We start from the raw sequence: 14,104 nt of genomic DNA, 5'->3' as shown, positions 1-14,104 counted from the left end.
AGAACTGAGAGGCGACTTCCAAGCTTCTTACAGGTCAGAATGGAAATCTGCATCTTTAAATTTGGGAATAACCACCATTTCTACTATGTGTTCTTATCTGGAAACGTGAAATAGTCCTCAACTTATTTAGGCCTTCTTTAACATCTTGCAATAATTTCATAATTTTTTCCATAAAGGTCTTATACACCTTGCATTAGTTGGCTTGAGTTGCCATAACAAAATACCACAGACTGGGTGGCTTAAACAACAGAAAGTTATTTTCTCAGCTTTGGAGGCTTGACATCCAAGATCAGGATGCCAGGATAGTTGGGTTCTGGTGAGTTCTCTTCCTGGCTTGCAGATGGCCAACTTCTTGCTGTGTTCTCACATGGTAGACAGAGAGCTCTGGCCTGTCTTCTCATAAGTGCACCGGTTCTACTGGATCAGGGCTTCACCCTTAGCATTCCATTTAACCTTAATAGCCCCTTAAAGCCCTTTTTCTAAGACAGTCACATTGAGGTGCTGATGGTTAGGGCTTCAACATATGAATTAGGGGGAATACCATACAGTCCTAGCACAGGTTTTGTTAGATTTAGTGCTAAATGTCAAATATTTTTGATGCTACTATAAATGGTTTTATTTTTATCATTTCATTATACTTTTAAGTATTTTGTGGTAAATGGACATGTAATTAATTTCTGTATATTGATTCTGTAAGTACTTGTTTTTATTCAAAAAACAGCATATAACATCTAAGAATATTATCAAATTTCAACTTTTTCAAAAATTTCTTTATTTCAGATTCATTGCTACAGTCACATAATCCTCAAAACCCAAGTTTATAACTGATCTCATATCCACATGCTCATTAGTTAGAGGGAAAAAATTCTGAACAGTACTTTAGCAATTCCATTATTTGTAAACAATAGTGAATTTGTGAAAGCTGACGAACTCCCAATGCATTCATAGGATAACCACTCTTAGCTATAAGAAGCTGGGCAATAAGGGAATATTTCTTGTTCAGTCATAGAAAAATGCTAAAAGAATTTCATGATGAGATAAATGCTTTATGTTAGTACACAACCAATTGGGAAAATAAAACTGCTATGTATGTTGGTACTTTTGCTTTTGAGTGTTTGTAGTATGGCATTACCCATATATCTGACATTTAATAATACATACAATTTCAGGTCTGGGTTCTCAAAAGACCTGCTTGATATTTTTGAATAGCTTCTGGCATATTCAAAGTGCTTTCTTCATTTATCTTTTCTTCTTGCCTAAGGGTTAGTGGGACTGTGCAATGCTGGAGCAATAATCCAGAATGTCCTGAATAGTAAATTCCATTGTAACACCAGATCCAGGATAACAGCGAGCTATCAAACCTTCAAAGTGCTTGTATTGGCGTATAAATTCATCTTGCATGGAGTGCCACACTACCTATTACAAAAATGAAAATAAAAGCTGTTAAATTATGAATGGAAACAAGACATTAATCAAGTATGTCAAAATAACTCAAGACAGAGTCTAGGAATTAAGCAGAGTATAACAGTGAAGAACATGCTTCTTCTACTGGTAAAATATGTGACCTTGACTATGTTACATTGCGATTCTGTGTCTCATGTTCATCATCTGTAAACCAGGGTAATAATAACAATACTTTCCTCCTAAGTTTCTTGAAGATGAACCAAGTGCATCATGTATAGTGCTTTGAACAGGGTTTGACACAGTAAGTGCTCATTACATTTTAGCTATTATGATATCTACTATAATATCCAACAGAGTTTTGGATATGCAGAGTTATGTATGGAACTAAGACTAGTGATTAAGTGAAATGGAACAGTTAATGCTTAAATTTCATTTCAAATGAAAGTTAAAAAATGTCTTCATCTAAAATTGGTGATGTAAAACACTGCTTGTACCATGGAGGATGCCAAAATGACACAGATTATCTGCAATCTAAGAAATTTATAATCTATTGTGGAAACTAACATGTAGACAACTAGCGAGACAGAATCTGATATTCACATTACAAATTAGTTAATACTAGTAGATTACCTTTACTGACACTCTATATCAGGATAGTACAAAGTGCTTTAGGTATATATTATCCTATTTAAGTCTCATGACAACCTGGCAAAGGTAGATACTATGATCAGCATCATTACCTGATAGTCTAGGATTTTTCCTTGTGAACTTTAAATCTCATAAATCCTAAATTACTGTTAGCTTAAGAATATTAACTCAGCAGTATTATCCTTTTTGCTTTTCGTCTTTTAGCTCATGGTATTTCTTCCACCTGGAATGCCACTTTTCCACTTTGTGTTACATTACTCTCTGACTTTCAGAGGCTAATGCAAATGTAATATCCTCATGAAGCCTTTGATGATGCTGAAATCAGAATTATTCTCATTCATCTCTGGGCTTTTCAGTATGGTTTATAAAGAATAATGGTTCAATTTAGGTTTAATTCTGGCTCTCCCATCCATTAGTTATGGGATCTTAGTTATATTATTCTACCTCCCTCAGCTTTGATTTTTCTCATTTATAAAATGGTAATGACAATAGTACTATCATATGAGATAGGTATTATTTCCACTATTCAAATAAGGAAATTGAGTCTCAGAGGTTAAGTAACTTGCCCAAAGGCATGTAGCTTAACCTGGAATCAGATAACAAACCCATTTCTAACTCCAACCCCCAGGCACAGAATCACTCCTCTGTACTATACTATATTCCATTTACTTAACCTCAAACCTAAAAGACAAACAAATAAAAAATTCATCTCCAAACAAAAGAAAAACAAGTTAATGCCTCAAAACAATAGAACAAATATAAAATAAGCAGGAATAGCTATATAAACTTATATAAATATTGTTCCTTTCTCTTTCACAATTCATTAGTCTGGTCTGTACTTTATGGAACTTTCTTCCTTTTTCTCCTGCATTAAAATGAGAAAATATGTAGCATTTCTAGAGGAATATTTGGAGAAAAGCAATATATGTAAGAATATACAATCTTGATGGTTAAAAGAACTAAGCATACCTGAAGTAAGTTCTCCTCTTCACATAAGTGTTTATCAACCTTCTTGTATAGATTATCTAGACCTTTTTTCACTTCCTTTCCAGGATACTCTTTAATAACTTTACGAAGCTCTTGCTTGTTAAATGCGAGTTGATAGCTGACTTCCTCCTCTCTTATACCCTGTGCTACACGGGCTTCAACACCTTCAAAGAAATGCTTCAGAGAAATGCAAAGCAATAATGGCTAAAATTATCATTAAGTTAAAAAAAAATCTGACTATAAAATAGTATATATTCACTGTGTAAAAACCAGACAATATGTAAAAGTAAAAAGGATAAAATAACAATCATCTATTATCACACCACTGTTAACATTTTAGATTTTCTTCTAGTTTTTTGATATGAGTACATAAATGAGATTTTAATTTTGTATGTTGTTTTCCATTTAATATTTCACTTTTTTTCTGAAGTATAAATTTTAATGGCTGCATAATATTCCCCCCATGACTGAACTACAATTTATTAATTTGTTCCTCCAGTATCAGATATTTAATATTTTTCACTTTTTTTTGGAGATGGCAAAATCTACTCAGATTTTTTTAAATCTTATTATAAATAGTTGTTATAAATACCTTTTATACATAAGTAGTTATCTTTACTGATTACTGATTACTTTCCAGAATAAGTTTCTAGGACTACAATTCCTCAGGTGAGTATAACTATAAATATTTTGAAGATTTTTCGTATACACAAATTGCTTCCCAGAAAAGTTCAATTTATATTTCTGTCAACAGTATGAGACTGCTATCTTCCCATACTATCATCAGCATTATCACATTTAAAAGAAATTATTGCCATTTTGATGAGTGGAAAATGTTTATCTGCCGTTTTACTTCAGAATTCTTTGGCTAACCTGTTTTCATACATTTAGTAGTATTTCCAGAAACCATCTTAGTGCTTTTCTTACTGATTTTAAAAAGATCTTTTGTATTAAGTACACTGACTGTTGTATTATTACAAATGTTCTCACAGGTTGTCTTTTAAGTATTTGTTTTTCTAATATGCACTTTTATTGACTGCCATGCTTCTGAGTACTATACAATATAATTCAATACTGACAAGCCAAATCTCCTCTCATCACTTTTCTTTAAAATTTTCTTAGCAATTATTTGTTTATTCCTCATTAAACTGTTGTTTTTTGTTAATTTTTTAAACAAGTCTATTCCTGGTGCTTTTAAAATTTTGTTTCTACATTTAACTGGTATTATGACATACAGGAAATACATTTTTTGACATATTTATTTTGAATCCTTCCAATTTACCATAGACCAATAATTCGACATATTATATACAGGTAATCAGAATCCTGACTCTCCTTCCTAGGTCTTTTATTTATATTTCAGGTCTTACTGTATCAGCTAGAGCTTTCATAACAATGTTAAATACTAAAGGATCTAGCAATTTTTCTGCTTTAAATTTGATTTCAAAGGGAATCCCTCTGATATTGCAGTTAAGTATCATGTAGACTTCAGGCCTGAGACAGACAGACATTTTACTCTAAAGGAATATCTGTCTTTTGTTAAGTTTTATAAGGAATGGGTTCTGCATTTGATTAAATACCTTTTAAGTATTTCCTTGAATTGTTGACAACAGATAAGCATTTTTTATTTAACTCTAATTTCAAGTTAAAAGCTTACAAAAGATGACTGATCACATTGTAGACAAAGTTTGTTAGAAAGATCCATTTAAGCTTCCACAATGTTGCAAAGTTCTCTAAAACTATCATTTCTTAATTTTAATGATCTGACTTCTCTGAGGAATGACTCAAATCAGGAAAAGCGAAAGGAAAGCCAGTAAACAAAACAATTTTTTGTTTTCCTTTTAAGAAAGCTTTGAACTCTTCGTAGTAACTAAGGATAAAGTTCAGCCAGTTACAAGGTAAGAAATGGGAGAGTCTGGTATAATGGAAAAGCCTAATGTAGGGTTCATCCCCAGCTTTGCTACTTGCCAGTTTTTGTAACTTCAAGCAAGTTTATTTACATTCAGTTTCTTCATTTGTAAAATGAGGGTAATACTATCTTCCACCATATTAATTTACAAGAATTAAAAGAAATAAGATATATAGAGCATCTAGCAGTGTCTTGGCACACTGGCAGGTTCAGTAACTGAGTCCCTCCCTCCTTATCTTCCTGCATCAATACTTGAGCAAATTTAGGATAAATGTCTGTTGTTATTCATATGTAAACATAGGTATACTGGTTCAAAATCAGGAAAAATATACTAAATGAAAATGTACTTACATTTAGTTTTTCAAGAGGTTGTCCTAAAGAATAAATGACATAGGACTGAAGATGATCTGTGTATTTTTGTTTGGCTTCTTTTTTTTCAGTTTCTAGACATGAGATTTTCAAACGAGAAAGTGTAGCAAAAATACGGTGAAAGTTTTCCATCATAACTACATCCCTGGGTGTCTTCTGGCTTTCGTTTGCTACTTTCTCCACTAAAATCAAAACAGAAAAAACATAATAACATCCCAACATGAGTATGACCATATTTAGCTATAAAAACATTTATATGTGACCCAGTAATTCCATTCCTAGGAATTTACCCTAAGAATGCAGAAGCCCAATTTGAAAAAGACATATGCACCCCTATGTTTATCACAGCACTATTTACATAGCCAAGAAATGGAAACAACCTAAGTGTCCATCAGCAGATGAATGGATAAAGGAGATGTGGTACATATACACAATGGAATATTATTCAGCCATAAGAAGAAAACAAATCCTACCATTTGCAACAACATGGATGGAGCTAGAGGGTATTATGCTCAGTGAAATGAGCCAGGCAGAAAAAGACAAGTATCAAATGATTTCACTCATCTGTGGAGTATAAGAACAAAGAAAAAAACTGAAGGAACAAAATAGCAGCAAACTCACAGAACCCAAGAATGGACTAACAGTTACCAAAGGGAAAGGTACTGGGGGGTATGGGTGGGAAGGGAGGGATAAGGGGAAAAAAAGGGGGCCATTACTATTAGCAGACATAATGTAGCGGGGGGCACGGGGAGGGCTGTATAACACAGAGAAGACAAGTAGTGATTCTATAGCATCTTACTATGCTGATGGACAGTGACTGCAATGGGGTATGTGAGGGGACCTTGACAATGGGGGGAGTCTAGTAAACATAATGTTGCTCATGTAATTATAGATTAATGATACCAAAAAAAAACCCCAAAAAAAACATTTATATGATTTTTTCATTTGTTAAAGGGTCTTCATATCCACCTAAACCTAATATAAAAATATCATTCTAAAACAGCCCAATGTATGTATGGAATTAGTATATAATAAAGGTGGTTTTTCAAATCAGTAGGGAAATAAATTATTCAAAATGTGTTAGGACAACCAGCTGGTCCTTTGAATACATTAAATCTGGATTCTTATTTCACATCTTTTAGCCAAACAAATTCTAAATTGATCAAGCACTTGAAATGAAAAAGCAAATAAAGGAATACAATAATAAATTGTAATGAAAATAAAGCTAATTAAAAAATAATAATTTTGTGATAGTATGACATTTTTAAGAATGGTCCAAACCTAGAAGTTATAAAAGGGAAAGATGGATAAATGTGACATAAAATTTGAAAGCTCTTGCATGGTAAAAAATACCATAAATAAAATCAATTTATAGCCTATTAGGTTGACAAAGAATAAAAAGATGGGTATACCTAGTAATATTTAGCATTGGTACATGTGATGAAAGTTTCACAAACTGATCGTAAGATTAAACGGGTATAACTTTCCTATATGGCAACTTGACAAAAAGCCTTGAGATACATACAAACATTTTGACCCAATAATTCCATTTCTAGTAATTTACCCTAAGGAAATTATTGGACAAGTACACAAAAGCATAAGCAAGAAACTGGAAACAAACTAAATGTATATTAATAGGAGATTTGGTAAATAATAATGATACATGGAATACTATGCAATTATTAAAAATGATTTTGGTTATCTACATAGGCTGATAAAGACAGACACTGGGATTATAGAGTAAGCAGGTTCTAAAACAGCATATAAGATACGATAACAATTTTTATATTAAACAACACAAACCCACACCCATACAATACATGCATATATGAGGGAGGAAGGCACTGAAATGTTTAGAATGATAAAAATCTCTCCATGATGAGATTACAAATTATCTCTATTTTCTTCATGATTTTGAAAATCTGTTTTCTGATTTTTGGGGGTGTGTATTTAGCATATATTACTTTTCAATCAGACAAGGCAAAGTTATTTGGAATTTTAAAAGAAATATTAATCACACAAAATTCAATCATGTCATCTATCTTTCTTTCCCTTAGATGATCTTCTACTGAAAACATGTTATATTTTTAGCTTTAAAAATTCCTGAATATATGCAATTAGATAATGTTTCAAATTAAATGAAGCATCCACACTATTTCTGTAACTTAATTGTGGGATCTGACATAGGAAAACAGTGAATTATAGTATTTTAGCATTAATCTACTGCATGTGACAGATATGAAAACTGACATCTAAAGAAGTAAATCAATTTGCTTAAGGTTACACAGACCTCATTACCTATCATCTCCAGAAGACTCTTGCATTTTAAAATGCAAATGTAATCTGGAAGGTAATTTTTTATCTTTAAAAATGAATTTCAATTTTGCCTAGTGATAAGCCCCTATGAGTCCTAAAATATAAATGGTTTCAGGTGAATATTAATGGGTTTTATGTACTGCTTGATTTTCAAATTCAAGAAATCTGTATTTCAGGAAACTTAAAAAATACTACAGAATATGGAAAATAATAAAAATATCTGGCCCCCAGCTTTCAAGTTACCAAAAATAATAACCAACCAAAAAATTCTTAAGAAAATAAAAAAAGGCTTACCATTAACAAATACTCCTCTAATAAGTTTAGTATATGCTTTATCTAGATCTCCACGACGCTCAGCATTTTTAAAGATTGATTCTGCAAGTCCGGCAAATTCTTCAAATTCAGCAACAAATGGAAGAATTCCTACTTTACTCTTCTTTGAGATCTTTACTTCTTCCATTTGCCTTATTTGGTTACTCTAAAGTTAGGCAGAAAGCAAGGGAGAAAAATAGCTAAGCAACTTAGAAATAACACATAAGTAAAAATGTGTATCATAGAGGTGAGACATAGTTTACTACCTAGGACATTTTCGATGTTTACTAATTAAAGACTAATATATTGGGGATAACTAAGACAACTACTCCCATTAAAAAGTACATATATTTTATTTAAGAAAATAAAATCAAGGAAAAATCCAAATTACTTAAACAAGATGCAGTCAAAGCTTGTGAACTTCAAGTCTGTTTAAAGTAAACACAACCAATAAATATTTCTATCACTTATGAAAGATAAGTATAGGGCAACTGCCTATTTCGGGGCAGAACAGTTGCCAGAGCACACACATCTCTCTTGTTACTTCTGGTTGGTGGCCATGTGGTTTGAGAACTATTGTCATTTTCAATTCTTATCTGTCTAAACTTTGTTTTGATAGATAGGTTCTGTATTTTTTGAGTGTGAGAACAGAGAGGGAGAACAATAATTCCTATTATGGATTTGCATTATATAGTTTCCCATGTATCTATCAGTTACTTATTCTAAGCTCATCAAAGGGCTCGTGTATAATGGTGACAAAGTGCAAAAGGGGTGTTTTGTATAGACAGAATCTAGCTCTTTGGATTCAGAAAGATCCATGGATTCAATTATGGTTCTGTGTACCTCTCAGGAGATGTAGATCTATTCATATTAAGAATTACACTGCCAAATACTGCTGGATCATTTTCACTTTCTACCTTACATTTCAATGTCTTGAGATCTTGCGGGTATAACTTGAAAAACAAGTAACAGGTGGATTAGAAAAGTAGCTGTTTCTAGGTTACAAGTATTAGTATTGGAAAGCCCTGTGAGCACTGTCAAACATTTCATATTGTCTTTATTACTATTCCACTTCATCAATATTGGTAACTGTGAGGAACAAAAATGGGTGCAGCAGAGAGGGTAGAGTGAAATCGCAGCACTGAAACCAGACTGTCTAGGTGTGAATACAACTCTTATCAGTTTAAAACTGTCAACCTGGGGAAGATAACATAGCCTCTCAGGTAATCTACCATATGTTAGGGGCAGGGAAGAGTTTGTGATGATTAGGTAAGATAATGTGTGCAAACTGCTTAGATCAGTACCTGGTATATAGTAAACATGGATTTGTGAATGCTAGTCTGTTGTTATTAAGCTGCATGAAGATTTCTGTTCTGTGTGGCATTTAAATGCACAGGATGTAATTATAGCCTGAATGTACTTTAACATTAATAGGAAATATTCTAAACGACATTTGTCATCTCTGGCTTTGTAACTGACAGGGTAGAAACAGTGCATTCATTTAAGAAAAGAGCCATCAATGAACTAAACCTCAGAAAAATAAAATTTCTCTCCAGCTAAAGGTAATATCATTTCAAGCTGACTGTCCAATCATACAGCCTCCAGAAAGACATGGAGGTTATTCAGTGTTTAAGGCTATGACTTTGGTGTTAGCTACATATCACTATATTACTTGTCTATCCTTTTTCTATGGCAATTTAATGCAATCATATCATTTTTGAAGGTTTAGGAGTGCAAATCCATACCACTGTAGTGTGAAGAAGCCTGGAAAGCAAATTAAATGCAGTTAGGAATGTGACAGACTGCAGAAATCCCTGTGAACATTACATTCCCCAATGGAAAGCTGGAAATCTCTTGATTTAAATACATTTACCTATTTTTTGCAATGACTAGAATTCTAAGTTTAAAAAAAAATCCAAAAACCTTACAATGCATTTGTCAAAGTTCCTTTTGACAGTCACCAAAACATTTCCCAAGGTAGTACTCAGAAAAGAAGCAGGGTCCACATTTTGTGCAGTCCACACATGATGACTCATTTTGACCAGCATGTAAAGGGAGTTAAAGCTATCAATTTTGTCTCCTAATGCAATTAGGTTGTTCAGTTCTGGCTCAATGCAGCGAAATATTTTAATCATCATTTGACGAATCATATCTCTCCTATTCAGAAGACATACAAAACATAGAAAGTTATTACAAACTTCAGCTGTATTTATCTTTAACTTTAAGCCACTGGGTATATACAAAATGACTAAAATTTGGTATTTTAACTAAAAATATCCAAATATGATGAACTAACTTTTCTACAACAGTTTACAATATAAAAATATTTGTTGAGGAGTTACTTTTGTCACTTAAAAAACTTATGTCACTTCTAAAGCTGGGTCCTGAAACGTACTTTGTGATTACTGAAAAACACAGTGCAATTCAAATGCTACTTCCTACCAGCAAATATCAAAACTGACCGCATTTTTGTGATTACTAGAGCAAAGAAGAGCTGAAAAGTCCTGCAACAGGGCCAGTTTCAATTCAGTAAGATGTCTGATAAGACAGTGGGCACGTATGTTGGTGCTCTGAGTGCTGTCAGGTTACTGAGAGTCATCTGGACTTCTCACTGAGCATCACTCTCCTATGGTTAATTTAAAAGTTAATTTTCTTTCCAAAATAAACAATAGTAACAAACACATACTCAGATGAAACAGGCAGTGGTGTGCCAGAATTATGTTGCCGTGATAATGTTCCTCCATCTAGGTCCTCTGCTTCAGTCTGCAAAAATTATTCAGGTACTTTACATAATAAAAGACCAACAATTTGACTAGTTCATATAGCAAAAGCCTGCTCAGTCTTAAGATTCCTAAGAGAGAATATATTATGAAAAATAATGATTTTTAAAGGTAGTATTACTAATCAAACTATATAACTTAGAATGTTGTTTAAGAATGTCTGTGAAATGCTTTGTTCTTAGATTTCATCTGAGAATTACTGTGGGGTGAGGCGTGTTTGAGTGCTTGCCCATGAGGGAGAAGCTGGGAGTGAGAAGATATAGAAGGCTCAGAGCGGGTTTGGGAATGAGAATAATATATGGTGTTCCAGGAAGGATCCATAAACAATTTTCAAGAGAGAGTTTTAAAATTAATCTCATCATTCTAATAAGACTTCGGCATTTAAAAAAGGTCACCAAGAATTCTTACAGAAGCTAGTAAGAAAATTCACTACCATTCCCATTTACAACAATAAATCCCCAACCATTTAGATAATTTCTCATTTATTTTATGACTATTTATTTATATGTTGGTTCTCTTTTTAAAGATGACCTTAATTTAAAAATAGCTTTATTTGCATTGTGCTTGTAATAAATTTGTCAAAATATTCTAGCAAATCTCGTTTTATTATGTTACATTTATGCTACCTGAGAGCCATGCTGAACAGTTATTACTATAATTGTACAGATGAGAAAAACTGGGAATTAAATAATTGGTTTAAAGTCTCATAGTAACAAAGTCATAAGAAGAGTCATTTGAAGCTCATTTTGTTTTCTTCTGTTTTTGTTTTTTTTTTTTGGTAGACCAGGGTATATACAATAAAATGTCATTTTTAAAAAAACAATTTTTTTCTTGATAACTACTAAAATTGCTTTTTAAATGATGTTTTCTGTTAAGTAAATTCAGACATCTTTTCCCCCTCACTAACTTAGATAATGTTTAGGTCTAAGACAGTCCGGAATATTAAATTAGATGCCCAAATTCTATCACTGTTTTTATTATCTCACAATATTACAGAAATTATTTAAAACAACTTTACATCATAAATTCTTTCTTTCCCTGTTCTGATACAGATATCATGACAAAGTCATTAGGTAATTATGCTACAGATCATAAACACTAGCCAATAAATAATCGTGAGACATACCACAGTTCCAGGAATACTCTGATGCTGCAGCTTGAAAAATTTACTAATGAAGTCCTGTTCTGCCAGACATAGAGGCTCCAGTTCACTGAGGACCTGTTCAAAGATCTGAAGGAAACCAGAAGGACCTACAGTGAGAGAACTGCAACACCCGCTTAACGTAACATTTCACGTTCAATTCACTTTCCACAGGCACTATTGATGCTTTACTTAGAATCTCAACAGAATCCCCAAAACAAACCCTCTCAAGAGTGACAGGACAATGCAGAATTATGAAGCTATCACAGGGCCAGACATACCTAAAAGAAAACTCACAACAATTATTTATTTTGAAATTTGGAAAGAGGAACACAGAGATAAACTTTTTAATCCTATTGAATGCATTGAAGAGAATAGTTTAGCTTCATAAAAGCTGTTATTTCCTTTTTATGTTGTATTTACTCACGGAACTTATGCTTGATATATAAGAACTTTATGATTTATAACAAATTTTAACAAAGCTGTTATGTCATGTAATTGATGGTGCACATTTCATTTACCAGTTGACTATTACTTTTTCAGATTCAGAACTGGAAAGGAAGACATGGTAAATTAAGAGAGCCAACAGAGACCAAATGTTTGACCACACTTAGAGCAGTAACAAATTGCTGTTAGAAAACTAATATGAATGTTTAAGAAGTCACTTGTTATTTTATTTTACCTTATCAAATTTGGTTCTGTCAGCAACATCAAGATCAGAGGCAGACATGTTTCCCATATCCAACAAGGAAGATGATTGAGATCTGCGATTCCCTGAACTCTGAACAGTAAGTTTATTTAGACTAGAAGTAGATCCAGTTAATTTCCCAGAACTTCCATGAAGACCTAAGAAATAATAAAACTCTGTAAGTTGTGACCTTCATGAATAAAAGATCTGTAGCACAAACTGGGGCTCTCTTCCACTGTCTTGGTCTTCCAGGGCTCTTATTAGCTACTGCACAAGTCTGCCACATGGCACAAGTTATAGAGTGCCCTCTTTCATTAACATTTATGTCCTATTCCTGAGCATATTGTAAAGAGTAGTGAAACCACACAGATTTACAGAATAGGACACAAAGGGATCTTAAAGATTACATTATCTATGCCCTGCCAGTGTCACCATAAAACTGCTTGATACCATCTCTAGACTAAAATAGATGAGGACTTTTTTTCCCATTAAGAAGACATGAATATTGATAAAAGTCGCTGACTATCCCCCCACCACCCTGTGCACTAGCTAATATGACTTTGTTATATTTCTGAGGAAAACTGCCATATCCTGATATTACTTGCCTCCACATTAAATCAACATATTAGAGTGAACAATATGACACTAATACTCCTTCTTGCCCTACAAAAAAAGTCAATTACATATGATTCAAACCAGAAACTCTGCTTTCACAGTAAGTGAACTGATTATAGTTTTTTAAAAACTAAACAAAGAGAAAAAAACACACCGAAAACTTGTCATATTTAAAGCAGAACTAAAATATAATATATACTAGTGTAACCATATTAATTCAGGACATCTGTGTTTAGGTATAACATAGGTATCCATTATAGCCATGAGAAAAAATGAGAATAATATATGGTGTTCCTATCCACCATATATTTTAATGGACAGTATCCTACACACATCAAGGAATTAAAGGATTTTAAAAATTAAAGGATTCCATTTTTACAAGAAGATGTGACATTTTCATTTAGAATTAAATATAAATGACAAATAATTCAAAAAAATTTTTTCTTGAATATTTCCCAGTTAACCTGTATTACTTGCTGATGGCCAGAAGGGACAAATGAAGACATAATAAGGACAATTAAAGACAAACTTTTGTTTCATTATGTAAAATCTGACCATATCTGTAAGAATTTTTCAAGTTTCTAAACACAGACTAAAAACAGAAGTGTAATGGTTAAGTCTTTCCATAAATTTCTGATTACCCACCACATATTTTTAACTATATTACATATTCCTTGGACGTAGCCATACCACTATTATCATGTTGGATTTTTTCACCAATACCTAGCAATCAGTATTTTTGGTGTACCTTTTTCAAGACGTATGTAATTTGTAGGCATTGAACGAACATGCACTGAGAATACCTACTAACACACTCAGCATACTCACTCTCTGTTTCCTGTTTGACAGCACTTTCTTTTCGAGGCAGTGTAGCTGTGATGGATTAGGTTGCAAGCATCAAAGACAAAGACAAGTTAATAAACTGCAATTTGCAC

General features: G+C 32.9%; 1 protein-coding gene across 8 annotated transcripts in view; it reads right to left on the bottom strand.

The window, feature by feature from the left end:
- Positions 1-748: 748 nt before the first annotated feature.
- The window catches only part of EXOC1 (exocyst complex component 1), a 61,564-nt gene continuing 48,208 nt past the window's right edge, over positions 749-14,104 (bottom strand). For 4 of the 8 annotated variants that reach the window (XM_036895153.2, XM_036895158.2, XM_036895154.2 and 1 more), the window contains 9 exons: positions 13,998-14,042; positions 12,549-12,712; positions 11,852-11,956; positions 10,632-10,708; positions 9,874-10,102; positions 7,928-8,111; positions 5,300-5,499; positions 3,022-3,216; positions 749-1,416 (listed from right to left, as the gene is read on the bottom strand). In XM_036895153.2, coding sequence (XP_036751048.1) covers positions 1,264-1,416; positions 3,022-3,216; positions 5,300-5,499; positions 7,928-8,111; positions 9,874-10,102; positions 10,632-10,708; positions 11,852-11,956; positions 12,549-12,712; positions 13,998-14,042 — 1,352 coding nt within the window. In that variant the 3' untranslated portion in view covers positions 749-1,263. The remainder of the gene's footprint in view (positions 1,417-3,021; positions 3,217-5,299; positions 5,500-7,927; positions 8,112-9,873; positions 10,103-10,631; positions 10,709-11,851; positions 11,957-12,548; positions 12,713-13,997; positions 14,043-14,104) is intronic. The other 4 variants (XM_036895155.2, XM_036895157.2, XM_036895160.2 and 1 more) reach the window with 1 other exon arrangement.

This window comes from Manis pentadactyla, chromosome 5 (assembly GCF_030020395.1).
Source record: "Manis pentadactyla isolate mManPen7 chromosome 5, mManPen7.hap1, whole genome shotgun sequence".
NCBI lineage: Eukaryota > Metazoa > Chordata > Mammalia > Pholidota > Manidae > Manis > Manis pentadactyla.
The sequence above is the reverse complement of the archived record's forward strand: the minus strand, read 5'-3'. Positions and strand labels throughout refer to the sequence as shown.